Consider the following 22,426-nt stretch of genomic DNA (forward strand, 5'->3'; position numbering starts at 1 on the left):
AGCATAATATAATCAGTTCGAGTGCAAAGGTAATCACCGAGGAGTACGATGTGGCCGATTAAGTTCATCTGATCCATGGACAATCGCTATCACCATATAAACCCTCTAATGTAATATCGTCTTCTTCCCTCATAGATCAAATGGCTTCTTGTGGCGACTATTGTGGAGACGACAACTTTAGTGTGTATCGAGGCTGGTAAAGTTGTTAGAGGTGTATATTGAAGCTGATTAATAGAGGCAGTGCGGAGCAGAGTTCACCAAACCGTTTTGGGTGGGGTTACCGTCACCCCACGGTTTGGTGGTTATCACGGTAACCACGCGGTTACCGCGATGCATACCGTGATTTTAAAAACTGAGAAGCTTACTGCACGCGATAACCATGGTGATCGCACATTTTTGTAAACCTTAGCGTGGAGTAGATAGGTTGTGGAATGGAGCTCCACCACAACTAGGAAAAAGCGAATGGAGAATGGTGTCGCAATAGATATGTAAGGTGGAATATAGAGGACAGGAGGAGAGGTAGATATGCAAATTGACCGAAAGGAATAGCGGTGGATATGGGATTTGAGAGCAACACCTTAAACTAGTATAAGGCAAACTTTCATACTTTTATATGTCATTGATATGCGGGACCTACATGACGTGAAGGAATCTTTGATAAGCGCATCATAGACTAAACGAACCTCTAACTCAATCAAACTAGATTAACTTGACAAGGTAATAAGTGACATGAAGTAAACTCTTGGAGACGACCTTAAACTAATCAATTGGATCCTTTATAAAAATAAGGAAAAAAAATCAAATACCCCTTATAAGTCACGGTCTTTCTACCCTCTCCCTACATCTTACTTTTGTATAAAACTTCCCCTACAAGTTCAATTTTTCTTCCAGTTTCTCAACTTCCATTACTTTTCAATGATCTTATCATCATTGGCTCAATCCCTCGTGACGCGTGGGCTTCTAGCAAGACGAGATGAGGTTACCCCATGTCACCTCTAAAGGGCACCTATCTCCTTACCAACCATGAATCGCACTGCGCTGTATATGTTTCGAACACCACCATTGTGTTTTGCATCGAGGTTTGCCGCCATGCTCGCGGGAGGTAGGTGGAACCCACCCTTGCAAAAGATGACACGAGGTAAATCTATTATTTTTCCATGTCGGTTGCCCACTAAGGCACGAGAAATTGGAAAAAAACAAGTGAAAACTAGCGGCAAGTGGAAAGCAAGAAGAGATGGATCAAACTTGGGGGGGAGGGGAGTCTTTTGTCCAAAAGTGAATTTTATAGGGGTATTTGGATTTATTTTTTATGAGAAAATAAAAACTAATCGATTGGGGACCACTTGCCAGCTCCACGTCAGCCCCCATCCCCGGGCCCACAACCCGACAAAGATAAACCCCATGACGGAGAGGAATCAATCATCAAGATAACGAAGAGTCGAGGAGAAGAGCAAAAAAGCAAAACAGCAAAGCGAGGAGAGAGATGGCGGCGAGGCGAGGTCGAGGGCGCGGGCGCGAGTGGGAGGACGACGACCTCGGCGTCGGCGGCGGGCAGCCCCCGCACCTCGCCGCGCCCGTCGTCTGCCTCGCCCGCTCCGCCGGGGACCTCGCCGCCGGCGCCTTCGTCGGCTCCCTCGTCGGATACGGTCTCTCTCTTCTCTTCTTGCCATATCCTCTTTGTTTGTTGATGACTTGATATAGTCTAACTAGCGGTTAGTTTTGAGATGTTAGCTCGAGTTTTATTATAGGAAGAATTCTGGCTTTGTTTCTTTCTTCTTCTTCTTCTTGTTTTTTTTTTTTGGGGGGGGGGGGATTTTTTGGGATGAACAGCGAATCTGTTCTTGGTACTGGGGGTTAACTGTAGATGGCATGGAAAATGTACTTCTTTTTATATTATCTGGAGGTTCTAGTGCCGTTGCCTGGACACGGATTCTCAATTGAAATGGATAAAAGCTTGGAAATGACAATGCGAGTTTTTTTCTTTCCCCCAAAGAACATTGTCATAGGTCTGTTCTTAGTCTATCTGAAATGTCCTGACAAACCTGACCAGTAGAGAGTCCTACTGAAACTGAAGCAAGTTGAGGGGGGCATGTAACTAAAAAAAATTTGAGGATTGTTGTTAACCTGTGCCAGAATCTGGATAGCTCATTGGAGAAGAGGTGAGTACTTGCTTGTTTTTCCTCTTCAATATCGCAAGTAAAATAGTAAAGTGTACGGGCGGTCCTTAAACTTGTAGGGGTGTGTCATTTAGGTCCCTAAACTCTCAAAATGCATATCCAAGTCCCAGAACTTGTTATAGTGTATCATCTAGGTTCCAAATCGCCACAACCCCTTCAGGATCCTATGTGGCATTGATGTGGCATGCCACATGGACATGACGTGGTATTATTTTGACTGACAAATGGGACCCATTTAATTTTTTTCCTTTTTCTTTTTTTCTTCTCTTTTTCCCCTTTATTCTCCTTTCTCTAGCATAAGAAAGGAAAAAAAGAAGAATGAGAAGAAAATGGAAAAGAAAAAGAAAAATAAAAGAATAAAAAAAAAAGAAAAGGACACGTCACGTCCATGTGGCATGCCACATCAGCGCCACATAGGATCCTAGAGGGGATGTGTCGATTTGGGACCTAGATGATACACTTTGATAAGTTCTGGGACCTGGATATGCATTTTGGGAGTTTAGGGACCTATATGACACAACCCTACAAGATTAAGGACCGCCAATGCACTTTACTCCAAGTAAAAGTATGAGAGCACCTGATAGAACTATCTAGAGCGAAAATAACTTGGTTATAATTCCAAATTTTAGAAGCAGGATAAACATGAACTTTAAAAGGAATCATGTTGTGCGCTCAAACTAATTATGGTATATGGAATGTTAGCAAGACTAAAGAAAAAGATCCTTAGTTATATAATTGGAAAAAGATTATCCATAATGGCAATCAAATAGTAAAGTCTGCAAAATGCCATCGCGCAAGGTTCTTTTAAATCACTTTCAATTTGGATGCTAAAATATGCTTGAGTATTTAGTTTTTATTCTACAAGTGTTTACTTACAGTACCTGTATGACTTTTTCCCCAGGGCAAGGTTTGCTCACTAACAAAGGTATGAAGGGTTCACTCAGCAGTGCTGGATCTTCTGCCAAGGTTAATTGATCATAATTTATTCAATATTTGGATATAGAATTAGTGCTGTCCAGCCGTACATAAGGTTGCTCATGACAGAACTTTTGTATTAGACTTTCGCAGCACTGTCTGGTGTCCAAAGTTTTATCCTGTGCTTGCTGAGAAGATTGCGAGGGAAAGATGATAGTATGTGCTTAACTTTAATTTCATTACTCTGTTAGCATATAAAGAGTAAATATTTAGTTATGACTATCCCTTCTGTGGCAGTGATCAATGCTGGCGTGGCTGGTTGTTGCACAGGACTTGCTTTGAGCTTTCCAGGTAATTTACATAGAATTGTCTTTATTCAGTAGCTTATTTGTAGCACATTTATTGTCTGAAATAGTACTCCAGGACCCCTCAACAATTAGATGATTGATGATACTTTATATTATTTCTTGGAGATATGTCTAATTTCATCTACTGCTGAGTTTCATCAAGTAAATCTTTTGATATCTTCTTGCTGTGCAGACCTTTCTGTATATGATGGTCCCTAGAAAAATATTATTTCAATTACTGTGAATTCTGTGTCACTGTGTGTTACACATAAGTGGACATTAAAAAAAATCCTGTTTAATTACATGCCAAACCACATAAAATTTTATAGTGTTTAGGATGTCCATAAAATGCTTTACTCACATCATAACAAATGTCTTCGTGTGCTCTGATATTTTACATGATATCCTAGAAAACTGTCAATGCTTATGCAGCTTTATCAGTAGCCCATGCTCCGTTCATCAATCTGTTGTTGTTTTTTTTTACCAACTGTAAATCTGCCATTGATTCGGGGTGAAAATTGCACATTTGTCACCTTTTGTCTAAACTAGTGGATGAATAGATAGCCAAAAAAGCAATGGCAGATCTGCAAAGTCCAATAAGTATCATGGCCACTTGTATAGATTTCCCTTTTTGTTAGATTGCTTGTATGCTTTACTAGAGCCACTCAACAGAATTGCAAGCCTGCAATTACTTGTATCTTATTCTTCTGTAATTTTAGCCGAGTTAATGTAATTTCAACAGAGTTAATGGGTTAGGGAATGTGGACCTAAATCCATGCAGGCTGCCCTTCATCACACACCATATGCATCATCAGTCCAGTATTTCTCTCTCATTAAAACAATATGCCAATGGTCCCTCTGGTTTTTGATAAAGCCTTGCAGTCCATGAACATTCATGGAATATTGAATTGGTTTTTAGTCAATCTAATGAAAGACAATAATATAGTTCATGAGTTGATTTCTGAGTGGTCCTTTTGATGTCATATTTTGTTAATAGATTTTGCCAAAATGCATTTTCCATTAGTTTTGTACTACAGATTTTAAGTTGTAGTTTGGTTAACTTGTACAATTGTCTTTTATATTTTTACTATTGTGAAAAACAGGTGGGAGTGGTTCTCTTATCCTGGGTATTTATCCTATCTAAATGAATATTCTTTTAGGTTGTTAGAATCTCAATCACTTTAACAACAAATCTTATTTTTTGAACTTATGTGAAAATTTGATGTTCAAAGTTCAAACAACCCCTTAGAGAAAACCATTGACATTAAAAAAGTTGTACAGCTATTGTAGTAAAATTAGTTTTCCTACTATGTTTTTATAATTCCTATGTGGGTAGTTACTTTTGCTAAGCAAAGCTATTCATGACAATTAAGACACTCCAGAGCAAGTACATCATTTCCGTACATCAGGAGGAATATAGGACTGATGTGGACCTAACCAACTAGATAACTACCTCCATAAGAAAGGTGTAGTGTTATGGCATGTCATGTGCATGGAACAGTAGCAAGGCCCTTGGTGGTGAAATATCCTCATTGCCTGCCATGGTGGAGAGTGCAGTGAGCAATGTGGGAGGGCTGACTAGCGGAGATAGTGAGACATGAGGTGGGCCTGAAATGGAGGTTGATGTGCCTTACGGAGTGAGGCCAGGTCTGCACCTGGAGCGTGCCCTCTAGCTGCTGGTAAAGCAGATGGCATCCTGTGTCTGATGTGTGATGCGAGTCACATTTCTTCCTCCAATGTCCACTGCACCTTGAAGAATTGCTCAAAGCGATTCGTGCATCCCTTGCCATCAAAGGTTGGATACGACATGTAATTGAATCATGAAGCTCAGGACTTCATGAGATAGATGGTGCAGCACTTGACTCTTACACCAATTTTCTGTGGGCCAAGGATTAGATGCTAAATGGCATGGCTTGAGGAGAAAGCACCAGGGTAAAGAAGAGTCTCTAATATCCGTGCCTGATCTAATACATCCAAATCAGCCCCTTTCAATAGATACCCGTAGGGGATATCTTACTTATTGTATCCTTCAGGGATACACCCTCTGTCCTGAAAAAAACCAACTTCTGAGAATGAATTTGGACAAGCACTAGTCGAGGTTCATCTCCAGAAGTTGTCCATTTTTTTTTTATTTGGTATGGAGGGCAGTACATGAAAAATTATAACCAGAAATAATACTAACAACTGCCTTCATGACTCATGAGAAACCCATGCCTACTAGCTGTTTCCTGTCATGCTAGTGTCACGGCTACCATGTACTTGTGCAACTCCTTTATTGGTGCAACACCTAGGTCCTTGCTTCTGAACCATGCACATGACATGCCGCATAACAATAACAAGAACAATAATGTAGTACTGTGCTGCTGCTTTCTGTTTCCGAAATAGCTCATTAGGAAATCATTCGACTGTAAAAGAAGTGGAAAAACATGGGGATCTAACTTTTAAGTCAAGTCACCTGGAGAATGATTGGGGTCACTACTTTTTGGCTGACAGTATCTAAGCTAAAAGATGAAAGAATGGCAAGATTTGTTTCATTGCTTTCCACTGAATCACTGTAGGCCAGTGAACTCTGGCAGTTGTGGTGATCAAATACCAAAACCATAATATAGAATTACAAGGATATTCATATTCCCAAATTTGTTTCTTATTTCTCAATCTTCAATCCTCGCTCTGTTTCAGTACATTCACTTCTGTTTGACTCAGGTTACATGCCCCTTTTTATTGAATCATGAAGAGTAACAGTCACTATATGCTCATATGTTTTTCTTCATTCTCCTGAACCAGGTGCGCCGCAAGCGATGTTCCACAGCTGTGTCACCTTCGCGGCATTCTCTTGCATCATGGATGGACTCAATAAGCAGCAGGCTGCCATGGCAGCGACACTTGCCAGTAAACCTTCAACCATTAAGCATCAGGAGGGAGACGTCCTCCCACCGTTCACTCTTCCACCGCTGCTGAACGCTTCGGACGCTTTAGCTTCATGCTGCCAAGCCTTCCTCAAACCGAAGGACTAGACTGCTGAAGAATAATCACAAAGAAAATCTTGCTCCATTAGTTTTGTATCTGCCCTTAGTATTCGGAATTCATGCCCAGTTATGTGCTATGTTTTCCTGAACTTGCTTTAACTTTGATCCTGTTTTGGTTCTGTGGGTATCATACTCCCAATTTTTGTATCTATTTTGTTTACGCACTTTGTAACAAGCTTAATGAAAAAAGATAATAGCAATATGAGTGCTTATCAGGCTATCTGCAAATGTTTATAATTTATTTATGTCCTGTTTTCTAGTCAAATATGCAGAAAGGCACATGATACTGTACAGCTGCAGTTCAAACATAGTTTTAGCTTCAATTATGTGCCTGTAGCTCAAAGCCAGCAGAATCTGGCTTTTGACGTTTGTTCTACTATTTGTATCATCATTATTAAAACCTCACAAACAGGGGTGGATAATGAGCCAGCTCAGCTAGTTTGAGTCGTTAATTTTAATAAGCTAAAAGGTTAGCTTGGTTCAGTTTGCGAGTTGGCTCGTTAAGCTTATTAAGCTCGTATGCTGTGAGTCACAAATGAAGCAGACATGAAGGTAACACAACATTATCAATTATCATCACCACCTAGTACTTGATTGGCCCATTTCACTGATGCTGGTACAATTAATGCCACACTGACACACTGTTCAAGTTGACCTGACATCAATGATCACACGCTACAGAGGTACTAGTAGGAACAGATAGACATCCAAATTCCTAAACGTACTCAATAATTGCGAAGTATCAGTCCCAACAATTGTGAAATATCAACCATCTGAATCCTGATCCTAATGACCCCAACCCAGCAGCAGTGGAGGTCGTTTTTTTTGGCCCACCAGTTTGCTTTTTCCACCCTCCACTTGGAAAAAAGTTCAGCAGCTCACCACAGTGCAAAGTCACAGAAAGATTTGTACCATATCCACTTCTAGCTCTTCAACAACAATAATTCAGCCATTTCAGGAAGCAAAAGCTTATCTCCTACTTGCTATCAGTAGTAATAGAGACTAGAGAGAGACCAGCTAGAATATTCTCACTGTTCCAGAAAAAAAAAGGATATTTGCATATCAAGGGCGCATATAAAGCTTGGATGAATACCTGGAAGGGATGAAGCCATAAACACAACTCAGTTCCATGAGCATGTATGTATTCAAAGTACATCCAGAAAAAAAGTTTATTCAGACCAGGAAACTTTTTCTGAATAAGTTTATTCAATGAGCTTGTGACTCATGTGACTTGATCAGTACTTATTCTGCTGTCTGTTTTCTATGCCACCTTTTAGTCAATTGTTGCTGGCTGTAGTAAGGAGCGCATCAATTTAGGGCATGTTCAGATTGTAGTCAAACTAAACCTTACCAAGTTTTGGCAATGCCAAAATTTTGGCAAGATGGTAATATTGCCAAAATTCTTGCTAAAATTTTAGCAGGATTTCTTATGTATTGACTAAATTTAGCAACAAATTAAACATAGACATTTTTTTGATAACTTTGCCAAAAAATGGTATGGTTAAAATGACATCAAAGTGAACAGGCCCTTAATTATCTCTCTCATCAGATATATAGCAAAATCCAATAGCTTTTTATTAATACCACTTGAAATCCAAATCTCCTCAAAATTTTGACCAGATATTTCATCCCCTACAAGGAGGCTCTACAAAATCCCTACATATAGAAAATATTAGCCATGATATCTCTGCATGCCATGTGCCCATGCCTTCCTGCAAAACAACATGCCATTCAAAATTGCACACATAGTTACCTACCTTACCTACCTCTTCAGGACATGTTTTGAAGGTGGATTGAACCCAATCCATTTGGTTTGGCAGGGACTTCAGTTCTCAATTCTCTACCAATCCAAAGAAATTAGGTGCATACCATATTTCCAAACAAGGCCACACACTTGATTTCCCCAATTCCCCCACACAAGATACTACACAAGACAACTTTTTCAGGGAATCTAACATCAATATTTATTTCAATATGCAAACACATTTAAACAGAAGTCAGCATACCATATCTATGTTGTTTGGTCCCAAAGATGACCCTTTAGAAGGAAAGTGATAAATCACAAGTCACAATCTACACAAACACCAGGCAGGCAGGCAGCAAATTCAGGTGAGCAAGAGGACAAGTGTCCATTTTGAGTCTTTTTAGACTATTTTCTTTATTCTTATTATAATGATGCGCAGCCCTCCTGCGCATTCGAGAGAAAAAAAAGAAGAAAAAGGCAAGTGTCTGAACCCATCCAACCCAAAGCCCAAACCCTGTACTTTGCCCACAGGTATCCCAAAACCATCTCCAACTCAACTCAGGCTCTGAATAATTGGAGCCCCCAAAGTCCCCCTTCAGTGACACCTAACACCTTCCACCAAAAGAAGATAAGCCCACAGATATAATACTATCAAACATGCAGTGCTCCACCACCCCCAATAATTCAGGCTCTCACCTATAAATACACAGGTTGATGCACACACAGATCTCTACCCAAACACACTTAACCACAACAAGTCTGCATCATTCTTGTCCCTCTAAATCAGCATGGCTTCCATAGGATTCAGCTATGCACAGATTCATGTGCAGCAGGACAGGTGCAGGAGGACCAATGAAGAGAAGATGAAGAAGATGATGGCAGAAGAGGAGGAGAAGAGCAAGAAGGGCATGTGTGAAGGAGAAGAGGAGGAGAAGAACAAGTTCATGGCTGCTGATGAGAAGAGTTGCCACTCATGGACCAGTGAGAGGGTGCACCCATGCTCATCTCCGGCTTCAAAGATTGGCCGGTGAGGTCGATCGGCTGTTGGCCATGGAGCTAAGCTAGTAAAGCCGTGCAGGAGTCTAACTTTAGTTTGTGCTTGCGTGTGAGGTTTCTTTTTCTAAAAAAAAAAAAGCATTTCCTTCAGTCTTGTTAAGGAAATAAAGATGGTTTTTGTTTGACCTTACTGTCTTGTCCTTGGGTGTAATTGTCATTGGAAGGAACAGAGAAATGGAGAAAAGACTGTTGGGAATTGAGACATCTTTACCAGTTTCTGTACTTTTCTACCTGAGTGCAACCTTTATTAAGATTGATTGGTAGCAAGGATAAAAATGAAGGCCAGCAACTCGAAAGGCGGATGATGCACAATAGGCCTGACCATGTATCTGGAACACCCCCATCCGTCTCTAAAGTCTTGTGGGTTGAGGATCACCGTATGCCCAGCCAAGCTCACTGACATGGGAAGAACGATGGTCGACAATACTTTTCCATATATTCCTTCTGAAAACGGCTGAGGTGGCGCACATGAATGTATTATTTCTGAAAGGTGGCGCACTTGGGCCTTCCTTGAGTTCTCAAAAAAAAGAAAAAGGTGCAAACACGTCGTATTATTTTTTGGAGGAAAATACATTGTATTCTGAAATGAAGTAAAACAGGTCGCACGAGTTCTAACACGTGTATATATGGTACAACACACATGTATCCATATTACCTTGTAAGTCGTATGTAATAAAATCAATTTCTTGCTACAGTTTGGAAAGGTACATAATATAGATGATACCCTGTGTGTTGTTTGCATGGACTTTTAGTAATATAAAGCAATACAAGTTGTATATGTAAGATGCCTGCGAAAGGGCATGTAGTCTAGTGGTTGCAGTGACTTGCGTTGCACCGCAAGGTCCTTAGTTCAAATCTCCATAGGAGAGAATTATTAGGTTGTTTAATGGGCTAAGTTCCCAATTTAAAATGGCTACATACATCCGGTTGGATGTAGAGGCTAGGTAAAAAAAAAAAACCCTTCTCTAAAAAAAAGTAATATGGATATTTATCTAATTTGTTATGCATAATAGAAGAAATATGAAAAGTACTTTTATCCAGGTTAATATGAAAAGTATTTTATATTACTGTAATTAATAATGATTTTTATGTAAGATGGCTATTTATCTAATTTGTTATGCATAATAGAAGAAATATGAAAAGTACTTTTAGCCGGGTTAATATGAAAAGTATTTTATATTTCTGTAATTAATAATGATTTTTGGAAGAAGAAATTTTATGTTTGAAAGGAAGGAAATGTACGACAATCATAGAAAAGGAAAAAGAGGTCATTGCATGGCTATGGAACATTGTGGTCTTTGGGCTAGATTGTACTACATGTTATTAACATAGGAAGAACAAATGGTTTTTCATGAGGCTGTTTTGCCCAAGGAAATCCCCTTGGTTGCAAGAGGATTTTTTGGCTGAAACAGTAGCTTCACTAGACAATCACTTATTTAGATATATAATATTTTACATGTGGATTTGCACATTTCGGGATCACTTGTTCCATCATAAAACATGCATAATTTAATATTACAAAGATTCTGTTCCAGGAATGGTTGTCTAGCCAAACACCATTATGTTTGAGGAATGGCTGTCTAGTGAAACTTCTTTTGGTAGTGCAAAGGCCATCGACTGATATCAGCAGTGGAGGATAGGAAATGACTTCAATTATAAAATTCAAGGTCAAAGGACAATTAGGGGAGTGCACTACTCTGGTAAAAACCAGTTGATATTGGTCCAGTGCTTGTACTTTCAAAGTGCCAGTACCTACCAAATTTAATTTATCCATCTTTTTTTTTAGCCAGTAGCTCTAGGAGAAAGCAATGGTACGTTCAGGATTTGAAGATAAACAAATCCAGAATGGGTTAGCACTTAGCAAGAAATGGAGTGCATGGCAATGGTGAGCAGAGCACAGCCAAGCAAGTAAAGCTCTAATGGCGTGGTGCCCTGTCATGCTCTCACTGATGCCACTTGACAAGCTGCAGATTATATTGCAGTGAAAAGCTCGATCACTAGCTAAATTTTATTTGAGTTATGTCATGAACTACATTATAATTCGTACCAAGTGTATTACTAAAACTTCATAGAATCACAAAAAGCCTTCATTGGGTCCCCAACACAATCACCTTCTTAAGGATTTGGAGTATATATGGTGAAATACATAAAAGCATAAACAGTTTGGGAACGAGAAAGCATTGAGCTAAAAGCTTAATGTAGTATATGTGAATCTGGAGATGGAAAACAATCCATCTCATTAGAAGATTGCACCATTTGATTTTATTAAAGCTGGAGACTAGACCTCCAGCGTAAAACAATGTAAACATCATTTTGCCATATTTCCATGAGAAAATCAACTACATTTACCGGAGAAGCAGAGACTGCTATTTACCTTACGAGTTTGCTCACAATTTTCCTGCACATCTGTTTTTCTTTAAAAGAACTGCCAACATATGACATTTGCGTTTGCAGATCCATATTTTGGTAGAGCTGATCAGGCAGTCAGCAGAGTTGATGCCTACAAAAAAAAAGGATCACATATATAAGAAGAAAAAGGCGTTCAATTAATTCTACATCATGTGAATTAATTAAGCACTAAGCACTCTGACAGATACTTACCTGAAAGATATGTTTGAAAATATAGCAGTTGTGTTGTTAACTTGCGTGCTCACCAGCCTGGCGCACCCTGCCAAACATCTTGTGCATAAGAAATTGTAAGTTTTTAAACTAAACAGATTGCAAGTTATCATAATCAGTTACACATGCATCAATAACTATGAAAGACAGATATGCATGATAAAAATATTGACAAATTAAATGCTGAAGATTTAATGATCATTTTCCAATGAAATGAACTTGAGGTGTGCTTTGATCATTGAAGGGCTTACATGGCATGCACAATGTTGTACTCAATGTACCAATGCAAAGAAGTGCCACAGTACAAACACTAAGTTTGTTCTTCCCTCTAGTGTTTAGCACCCTTTAAAGTATAGAACCCACCTTTCACTGACATATGGGCCCACTAACACATTTTTGTTGGTACCTGTACTAGGTGTATTTCCTTAGAACACTCCTCCCCCATTTCCTGGTCTGATATATACTAGGCCACCATGTTAGCCTTGGTAGTGGTTGGAGAGGTACACTAAAGATAAAAAAGTGGGACAGGTTCATCCTATATCCTGGCCAGGGTATATTTTCCTCATCACCTCCATAGTTGACATGAATAATAACAAAATGAATAGTAAAAATTCTCCCTCTTTATAAGAAAGCTCTTCATTAAGGTATTTGAACTCTGAAGAACATTAACAGAATAGAACTAATAAGTTGGTTTCCCTATCAGAGAACTACTGCAATGCCTGCGTTGTTGTAGCCATATAGCATGGACTAGTCCAAGGTGGATCTTACCTGAAAAATACAAAGCAGTAGAATAAGTATCTGTTCTGTTTAGTATACTGATGCTACTTTTGAACATGCATTGGACTACAATAGCAATATTATAAGCTAAGGATGGCCTAACTTTCTCCATAAGGTCAAATTAGATTTCCAAAAGCCAAAAATAAAGTAGTTTGTGCCTCTACATGGGCTTCTACAATATTTACAATCACCTACAATACAGATGACTTCAGGTTATAAATCTCCAAACTGACCTAAAACAGCCAAAAGATAGGTCAATGTCATTTTGACAATTGCTAGCAGTAAAAGTTGTCTCCAAGAAACTTGCAGTCTCATAGTGTTTGTTAGGCATCCAATCCTCATTTCATTATCTAAAAATCCAATCCTCATTTCATTATCTAAAAATCCAATCCTCATCTAGTGGCCCAGGCAAAATAGACTCAGAATTGAATCTTTCCTGAAGTTATTGTCGATAAATCTTAACTGTTAGGATATCAATTATGCAGAAATATAGGAGGCTTAAGTAACACAAGAAATATACACACGCTTGCACTTATATGCCATAAGATAAGTGAAGTTTAACTGAACTTAGAGCTTATATTTATCCCCTACCGAAGGAAACATTCAACTTTGCCACAACTCGCAAAAGTAACCAACAACATGAATAAGAACATATTACCATGTTGCAACGAATGTACACGAACAATATAATTCTTATTCATCCAAGTCATTTATATTTGCATATTTTACAAGAATCTACTACTAAGCTAGATCACTGTATCTTAAACACGCTATTGACAGACATTGTGAAATCAAAGGGAGAACTAAAATCTGTACAGAATGTCGAACCAGAGCAGAATAGCCAAAAGAGAAGTCAATCTCATCATGATCCCTACCAGAGTAAGTTATCTACGAAAAGCTACACAATATTTAGTGTTCAAGGCTCAAAGAGTACACAATCCTCATATAATGGATTGCTGAACTCTTGAGCAGGAATTCTCTTACAGAAATAGGCATCACCTTCATGTTGAGCCAGGTGCCCATAGAAATCTTCGGTGTCAGGGTGCACCAGATTAAACCCTTCAATCTCACAGCCATAGCAGCCACCTAATTGCAGGAGAAGAGGAAGAACATGGAACCAAGTCGCTGTCATTGATTAGATCAGCCAACTCCATAATCTAAACTGGATGAAATCGATTAGAGGAGATAAACATGTACTACATACTAGGTGCTTTGGACAATGGCACTGGGCAGCATAGCATCAAATCAGTGATGAGGTACTGAGCGCAAGGATGAGCTGCAGCTATGAGCAGAGTGGGATCCCGGCGTGCTCGTCGATCATCCGCATGGCGTCCTCAGCCGACAGGTAGGACGGTGCGTAGTAGGCACGCAGGAATGCGACAAGGGCGTCAAGGGACCGGCACCGGCGGAGCAGCAGCGCCCTGGATGTCTCCCCGAATCACTCCGTCGCTGCAACGCGCCGCTCTGGGACGGACTGACCCCCCCCCCCCCACCCCAGCCGGGGAGGCATTTCGTCGAACACCTCGGCCGCACCATGATCCCGAGTGCGCATTGGCTTCATTCTACCTAAGCCCCCTCGGCCCGTAGGCCCCGAACGAGAACGGTGGAAACGTCGAGAGAGTTCGCCGTCCAAGCCACAGCGACGACCTGCCGTGCGCGGCGGGGTGGCGCAGTGGCGGCGACGACTGACGAGGCGGCGGCGAGGACGATGAGACACCGCGGTGGCGGTTTCGCGATTGCCGTAGCTGTGTACTTGCAAAGGATGCAAGAGGGCCTGCGAGTGTGTTAGCAGGCCGGCCCAGTTCGTATTTCTTGGACTTTCACGTGTCTTTCACCGTTTGAATAAGTTTACTCTAGGTCTCTCACCTTGACGTCGAATTTGAATAAGTTTCCTTGAACCACGAAACCAGACAAAACATGCCCCTCATTTTTTAAAGCCGGTACAAATATAGTCCCAAGGCGGTACTCCCTCCGTCCCAAAAATAACTCAACCTAGGAGGGGCATGTTTTGTCTATGTTAAGATTTTTTTGGAACGGAGGAAGTATTGTATAGGTGGTTTTGGCTGACACGGCATCAGAAGTAGAAGCAAATAATAAAAAACCTTATGGGGATGAAACATCTTCTTCCTCGTCTCTCACATTCTCCTCTCTCTTCCCCATCTCTCCAGTTCTCCGGCGTGCAAAACTGACGGGGGGCGGTTGCTGGTTGGTAGAAGGGCGACGGTTGGTGGAGAAGAGCTGACCGGCAGCAATAACTTCACCGAGCTCTATCGCCGCGGGGAGGTCAGGGACCTCCGCTCCCATTGCTCGTCCTCCAAGAACCACCGTCAACATTTGAACGATGCGTTCATGATGCTCGCCTGCAACTACATCCTTGTCGACGACCACCCGCTGTTTCCGAAGCTATAGGGGCTCGTCTCCTAGGTCAAGGTGATGCCGGCGGGTGGGTAATGGGTGGTGGGCCATGGCCCATTTATAGTAAGGCGATAATAATTTTGCAAAGATAGCTCTTTAGATACTCAATTTTCGTTGGCGGTTGCTTAATGACCACGAGCGAAAATCTATTTTTGCTAGCTGCTCGTGCCCTAAATCCCTGTGATAAATTTTTTAAAGCACTTGTTTTTTAATCCGTAAGTAAAAATAAAAGGATGGCGCCATGAGCCCATGAAAAATCGTTTAGTAGTATGAATTTGAAGGCAAGTAGCATCGTCGTTGCATCAAGAACAGTCAGATGATTCAGTTTTTTGCTCCGAATTTCCTGTGAACCGCCACTGCGCTTTCTTAATCTTTGATTATTTTGGTTTTCTCCTAGTTAGGAACTAATTTGGGATGATTGATTTTTTGTTTCAAACAAATTTTCGGCCAGTTGATTGGTTTTACAAATTTTTTTGGGTGATTACTGTATTCGTGATTGAATAATCTGTTCTCCACTTGCATTATGCAGAGTACACAAACTGATTCAGATTTCAGCAATGTGTCATCCATTATGTAGAGGAACACGTTAGCTAGGACCAAGATGTACTGATTTCAGCAATGCATCATCCACTATGCGGCGGCGAGGCGGGAGCGGAGGTCGCTGGACCTCCTCGTGGTGGTCGAGCTCGTAGATGTTGGGGCCGTCACCCATCTCCTCCCCGCCTGTTGCCGGCCACCACCCGGTCCATTCTACGAGCTGGAGACCTGGACAGAGATGGGGAAGAGAGGGGAGAGGGTGAGAGAGGAGGAAGAAAACATTGTATCACCCGCATGTGGGGCTCGTAAGATATTTTATTATTGGTTTTTGTTTCTGGTGCCACGTCTGCGGCCAAAAAAAATGCCTACTACTTGGGACTATATTTATACTGTTTTTGAAAGATGAGGGACGCATTATATTTGGTATTATGGTTTAAAAACATAGTTTAAACTCGATGATAGGATGAGGGGTTAAAATGAACATTTTCCTTCACCGTTTATATGCTAATTGGACTCGGTTTAAGAGTTGAACGTTGTAGAATGGACCTTTCCCTTTCCAAATCTCAGTTCTCATGCCTTGTTTAGTTCCAAACTTTTTCTTCAAATTTCCAACTTTTTCATCACATCAAAACTTTTGTAGACACATGAACTTTCAATTTTTCTATCACATCGTTCTAATTTCAACCAAACTTCTAATTTTGGTGTGAACTAAACACACCCTCAGTTTAGAAGTTAGAACATTGTGATTTCAAACCCCTAGAGGCCCAATCCCCTAACCATTTTGAGAGCCATTCAACCTCTAACCATTTTAAGATAACAAACGGAGATTGCACAAAGCCAAAATGCACCACGTGCATTGCAGCATTCCTGTAAGATGATGATGATGACGACAGTGACGCATTGGAAGATACATTCGCCTGTCCTGACATCACGGATGACGCAATCCACCCGCGGACTTCCCACTCCAGAACAACCATCTCGATCCAGCACCCGTCTATAACTAAAAATCCAATCCGCCCAACACGTGATCGCTCGATCGGCAGAGGCGCGACGACGATGGCCGCCGCCGCCGCCGGAGGAGGAGGATCACCGGATCACGAGCTGAAGCTGCTCGGCAGCACGAACCCTAGCCCGTTCGTCACCAGGGTGGAGCTCGCCCTCGCCCTGCGAGGCCTCACCTACGACCTCGTCGCCGTCGACCTCGACCGCAAGACCGACCTCCTCCTCGCCGCCAACCCCGTCCACGCCAAGGTCCCCGTCCTCATCCACCGCGGCCGCCCCGTCTGCGAGTCCCGGGTCATCCTCGAGTACATCGACGACGCCTTCCCCTTCCCCGGCGGCGGCGGCGCCCCGCTCCTCCCCCCCGCCGACGACCCCCTCGCCCGCGCCGCCGCCCGCTTCTGGGCCGCCCACGTCGACGACGAGTTCGTGGCGTCGTGGAGGCCGGCGTACCTGGGGAGCACGGAGGGGGAGAGGGCGGAGGGGATGGCGCGGATGGCCGCCGCGGTGGGGGCGCTGGAGGGGGCCCTCGCCGCCGCGGAGGGGAAGCCCTTCTTCGGCGGCGACGCCCCGGGGCTCGTCGACGTCACGCTGGGGTCGGTGATCCCGCGGACGAGGGCGAACGAGGCGCTCACGGGGACCAGGGTGCTCGACGCCGCCAGGACGCCGCTGCTGGCGGCGTGGGCGGAGCGGTTCGGCGAGCTCGACGCCGCCAGGAAGGTGCTCCCGGCCGTCGGCGACGTGGTCGAGTACCTGGAGACGAGGCTCCGGAGGAGTAATGTGGTTATCGCTAGGAAACAGTAGTGGAGGTTGATCGATTAAATTAAATTAGCTGCTGCTGCTGATTGGTTTTGGTTGACTTGGTATGTGAGTCGGATTAATAATGCAAGGGGGATATATATATATATATATATACATATATATATATATATATATATATATATATATATATATATATATATATATATACTGTTCTTGCCGCTCTGTGTTTCTTCTGGCTGCTCTGTTTATCCGTTTCTACGGCAGATGAATATATACTGTTCGTTCCAGTTATTCTATGGCTAAGAGTCGTGGTATAAAAAACCGGACCGGACCGGCGGTCCAACCGAAAGAAACCGGAACCAGCACTCCCACCGGTTCGGTTTGCTTTAAGGACCGCTCATGCAATCGATCCGGTGTGAACCGGATGAACAAGGCTATATTGAACTGCCGGTTCGCTAATGCCCACTTGGATTATTGTGGCCCAATTACCTTTTATTCCTTAAAATAGGAAAAATGGTGCGTCACATGGGGACCGATCCCTTTTATTCCATAAAATGGGAAAATGGTGCGTCACATGGGTGTCGGTGAAATGGGCCCGAGGGTACGCACAGTAGAGGGAAGTGTTCTTCCCATCTAGTGGCGTGGCTATGCGACCTCGCCTCCCCCCGCCCCTCGGTTAGCGCTGAGGTGGCCAGGGGGCCTTGGGGTGCCACGTCGCACCCCTCGGGCTTTCGGGGTGTGCTACCCCGAGGCCCTCGCCTGACCACCACGTGGCGGGGAGAGCGGGCGAGGCGAAAGGCGCTGCTCCACGCCTTCAATACGCGGCGCCCCAACCGCGGCGTGGAGGGACGTGCGGCGCCGCTCGATTGACCCATGTCAATCGAGCATGATCGGCCTGTGACCGGTCACAGGCGACGGGACGGGGGCAGTGCCCCCACGATCTGCCCTGTGTCAGGCGGAGTGGGGGCGGGTATGCCCTGTCCCATCGGCACGCTGCCAGGGACGCCGCATGCGCGTGGTGAGCCGCCAAAGTCTTCATACAATTAATAGGGAATGATAGGGATGTCTCCCGTGTCAGGCGGGGGGCGGCGCCGGGCCCCACTTGAAGCCAGGCGACCATGTTGCTTCCGGTTGAAGCAAAGGATAGCGGTATGAATAGGGCCATGTGGGCCCCCCTCCCTTGGAGGGGTAGGTGCAAACGGTGCATGTGGTATCCTTTTGAACTATAAAAGGAGGACCTTGTCTACCGAAAAAAGGGACGACTCTCAGACAACTTGAGCTCGGGAGGAAGGACAGCTAGGTTTCCCTCTGGAGCTCAAAACCTCTTGTAAGAATTCACCATAATCCCACACACAGAAGTAGGGTATTACGCTCGAGAGCGGCCCGAACCTGTATAATCCTTGATCTCCCACACAGCCACGCAAGTGATCTAGTGATTAGATGGCCAAGCGGAAGTTGACCCTTGATCATCGCGCCATTTCCCCCGGCCGAACTCACAAAGGGGGGGGTCTCACGACCGCCCGCTAGAGAGGATTACTCTTCGACAATGGGGATTGATCCTTGGCTGATGGGCTATAAGAGCATCAACCACACCACCAAGCTAAGTTGGTCACCTTGTTTAAGTAAAATTATGTATGATAGATATACTTTCCGGTTCAACAATTGAACCGTTCGACCTATCGGTCCAACCGGTGACCCAGTGAACCAAGAGCTTAAGCGGTTCAGTGTCCGGTCCAGTTTTTTCTACTATGCCGAGAGTATGTGACACAGCTACTCAAAACATATCTCAAGTGTGACCAGGGGCTTGTTTAGTTAGAAAAAAAACTTTGCCCCTCCATGTCACATCGGATATACGGACATACATTTAAAATATTAAATATAGTCTAATAACAAAACAAATTATAGATTTCGGTAAGAAACTGTGAGACGAATTTATTAAGCCTAATTAATTCGTCATTAGCAAATGTTTACTGGAGCACCACATTGTTAAATCATGACGCAATTACGTTTAAAAGATTCATCTCGTAATTTCTTGGTGAACTGTCTATATTTAATACTCCATATATGTGTCTAAACATTTGATATGATAGCGTGAAAAATTTTGTTTGTGAACTAAACAGGTCCAAATTAGAATGTAACACCAACCAAACATCCTCTTACGAGTTACGACAATACGGATCCAAACTCTATGTTAGCCAAGTTATGATTTAACTTTGCCCCTGCATGCCACATCGGATATACAGATATACATTTAAAATATTAAATATAGTCTAATAATAAAACAAACTATAGATTTCGGGAAGAAACTGTGAGACGAATTTATTAAGCCTAATTAATTCGTCATTAGCAAATGTTTACTGTAGCACCACATTGTTAAATCATGACGTAATTACATTTAAAAGATTCATCTCGTAATTTCCTGGAGAACTGTCTATATTTAATACTCCATATATGTGTCCAAACATTCGATATGATAGCGTTAAAAAATTTTGTTTGTGAACTAAACAGGTCCAAATTAAAATGTAACACCAACCAAACATCCTCTTACGAGTTACGACAATACGGATCCAAACTCTAAGCTAGCCAAAACGTTATGTTAGGTGTCAGAGTTTTGAACTACGAATTCAAATTCTGTAAGTCAAACTAAAACCAACTGGTGGTATGCTACCAGACTGTACTCGACGCTCATAATTCTGGTCAAACCAGTTTTAGAAAAAAAATGATGGTTTTTTCGTGGTATGCTACCAGACTGTACTGGACGCTCATAATTCTGGTCAAGCCAGTTTTAGAAAAAAAAATGATAGTTTTTTGCCAAGCGTATGTGTCACACGCTCGCACGCATGTCGCAACTGCGGTGGGCTTGATTTCTTCCGGTTATATTTGTTTTTGGGATCGCTACATATGCCTACCGCCGGGTGTGCCCTTCGTTTCGGCACGCCTCACATCCGGACTGTCGCTCTTATGACCCCGCGCCCGTGCGCCAGGCTCCCCGATGTGGGACTAAATAACGGAGAACCAAGACTTTTGCGTACGTCGCTAGCTGCTGATTCGAAGTGGCCGGTGCATGAAGTGCATCCCGTGCATTGCTGCTGATATGTGAAACAACAAACCATCATTCCAGTAGCACGTATGAGTCATGCATAAATGATTTAAATGGTGATGCACAAATGTATTGCCTCTGGTTGATGATGAACGGGTGAGCGTCACTGATCAGGTCTGTCATCGTAAGCAAAATACACCGCTGGGGAAAGGGACATTAGTCCCAGTTAGCAACCCTTTTGCATCCTGATTGTGCAACCGGGATGCTCAATCAAGGCTAATGATGGATATTTTTAGTCCCGGTTGAAATAACCGGGACTAAAAATCATCTTTGGTAACATCAAGGCTACCGTGTGGCTAGGGCGAAAGGGACGGTCTCCGGCCAAATTGATGGGCGCGGGAGCATCTACGACGGCTGGGGTTTCGGTTTTGCTAACTAGATGGAAAGGGGATAGCCCCCGGGATGCCTTGCCCACGGTGAGCTCAACGGCGGCATGGTGGCGGCCGGGGATGGCATAGCCACGGTGGCACGCACCCCAAATTGAGGAGGCCGCCAGCTACTAGGTCACTAGGAGGTGCTCAGGGCGCGAGGGCTTACCCCGAAGTGGAGCAACAGCGAAGGGTGGTGGCGCACGGTTGTGGTGCGGTCAACGCAGGGGCGAACGACGACGGTGGCTGCCGGAGGTGTTCGACGTGCGGTCCTTGGAATCCAACGGTCTTCGGTCTCCTTCCTCAGTGGCAGCGAGCTCGTGTGGATGCCTCCACCCTACCCCGCCACCGGCTTCGGTTGATGGAGTCACATGATGACAGCACGGCGCACGCACTCCACGTGCTCGACGCCGGGCGTGCGGCGCGGCCCGGCGATTGCTCGCGTGAAGTGGGAGGGACAGGAGGGTGCGAGTGAGGGAGAGGGTTGAGAGGGATGAGGCTGAGCCAGAGAGGGTTAGAAATGGGGGGGGAGGGAGGAGGGGGGGCGAGAGGGCATAATGGCGTCGGGTAGGGCGTTCGGCAAGATGCCCTAGCTGGCAGGTGAGCTGGAGGGGGGTTGGGGTACGGCGGCCGTGGTGTGGCAGGACGACGGGACATTGGCGCGGCACGGGGTCTTGGCTAAGCGCGATGCACGCGCGTGATTCGGTGCGGGGGCGCGGGGCTCAATGCGGGCGTGGGAGAGGCGCGGGTGCGGACGGGCTGGCTTGGTCGGGCGCAATGCGGCGCATGGTTGCACGTGTGCGGTTCGCACAGCGGCTGGAGCGGCACGGCTAGGGTGGGGGACCAACTCGAACAGATGGCGGATAATGAACAGTGCGCCTAGAAAAAGAAAAGAAAAAGAAGAGAAGGAAGAATGGAAAAATGAAGGCATTAATATGAAAATTTACCAAGCTACCCAAATTAATATTTAGTGTCCAAAATCTAGATTTTATCCAAAAGTCCATTATAAATATAGTGATATATTTGCTCAATTTATTAGTGTGACCAACTATTTTACATGAGTTGATTTTATGTCACAAGGGACTTGATGAAATGTTCCAAATATTAACTTACATATTCCAATGAAATACTCATTTACAAATAGGATCATTATAGTGGTGATCATCATTTCATTTCATGTGGATGGGTTGTCCTTTTTAAATTGGTTTGACCTCTATACAGCTCATTATAATTTAATATTTGGAACTCATATAATATATGTAATATCAAATTAATTATTCCTAGTGAAACTATTTCATAGATAGAGATCCACTTATTTGAATGGTTATTTCATATGCACTTAGATGTCATGACACACATCACATAATCCAAGTATTTAATATTTTATTTGTAATTTGTATCACAAGAATTATTAATTAACTTGTACTTTATTTGGCTTCATGTCTTGTGCACAAATGATTAATAATAAATATAATTGTAAGTCATAATTATTGCTGGGAGTATATCTTTAATTTGATTCCTCATTTTGACAATTCATGGTTTGGTAGGCAATCGCAATCTTAACAACCAACATGATGCAAAAGT

At 43.3% G+C, this 22,426-nt stretch overlaps 2 protein-coding genes and 1 long non-coding RNA gene across 4 annotated transcripts; 2 read left to right on the top strand and 1 right to left on the bottom strand.

Moving 5' to 3' along the window:
• The first annotated feature begins 1,421 nt into the window (after nucleotides 1–1,421).
• On the top strand, nucleotides 1,422–6,685 carry LOC9269551 (mitochondrial import inner membrane translocase subunit TIM22-3). Its single transcript, XM_015759010.3, has 5 exons — nucleotides 1,422–1,646; nucleotides 3,079–3,143; nucleotides 3,236–3,308; nucleotides 3,390–3,443; nucleotides 6,224–6,685. The coding sequence occupies exons 1-5, from the start codon at nucleotides 1,484–1,486 to the stop codon at nucleotides 6,451–6,453; spliced, it is 585 nt and encodes a 194-aa protein (XP_015614496.1). The 5' UTR covers nucleotides 1,422–1,483; the 3' UTR covers nucleotides 6,454–6,685.
• A 4,766-nt stretch (nucleotides 6,686–11,451) lies between these two features.
• LOC9271028 (uncharacterized) lies at nucleotides 11,452–14,387 on the bottom strand. Of its 2 annotated transcripts, none has more exons than XR_010736904.1 (4): nucleotides 13,866–14,387; nucleotides 13,661–13,747; nucleotides 11,867–11,933; nucleotides 11,452–11,765 (listed from the first exon to the last, which is right to left on the bottom strand). It is a non-coding gene; the product is annotated as an uncharacterized lncRNA (long non-coding RNA). The 2 variants fall into 2 exon arrangements; XR_003238936.2 differs by having other exon boundaries at nucleotides 11,627–11,765; nucleotides 11,867–11,944.
• Nucleotides 14,388–16,639: 2,252 nt separating this feature from the next.
• LOC9268428 (probable glutathione S-transferase GSTU6) lies at nucleotides 16,640–17,665 on the top strand. Its single transcript, XM_015757616.3, has one exon. The coding sequence runs from the start codon at nucleotides 16,670–16,672 to the stop codon at nucleotides 17,414–17,416; it is 747 nt and encodes a 248-aa protein (XP_015613102.1). The 5' UTR covers nucleotides 16,640–16,669; the 3' UTR covers nucleotides 17,417–17,665.
• Nucleotides 17,666–22,426: the final 4,761 nt, after the last annotated feature.

Source organism: Oryza sativa, chromosome 10, assembly GCF_034140825.1.
Source record: "Oryza sativa Japonica Group chromosome 10, ASM3414082v1".
Lineage (NCBI taxonomy): Eukaryota > Viridiplantae > Streptophyta > Magnoliopsida > Poales > Poaceae > Oryza > Oryza sativa.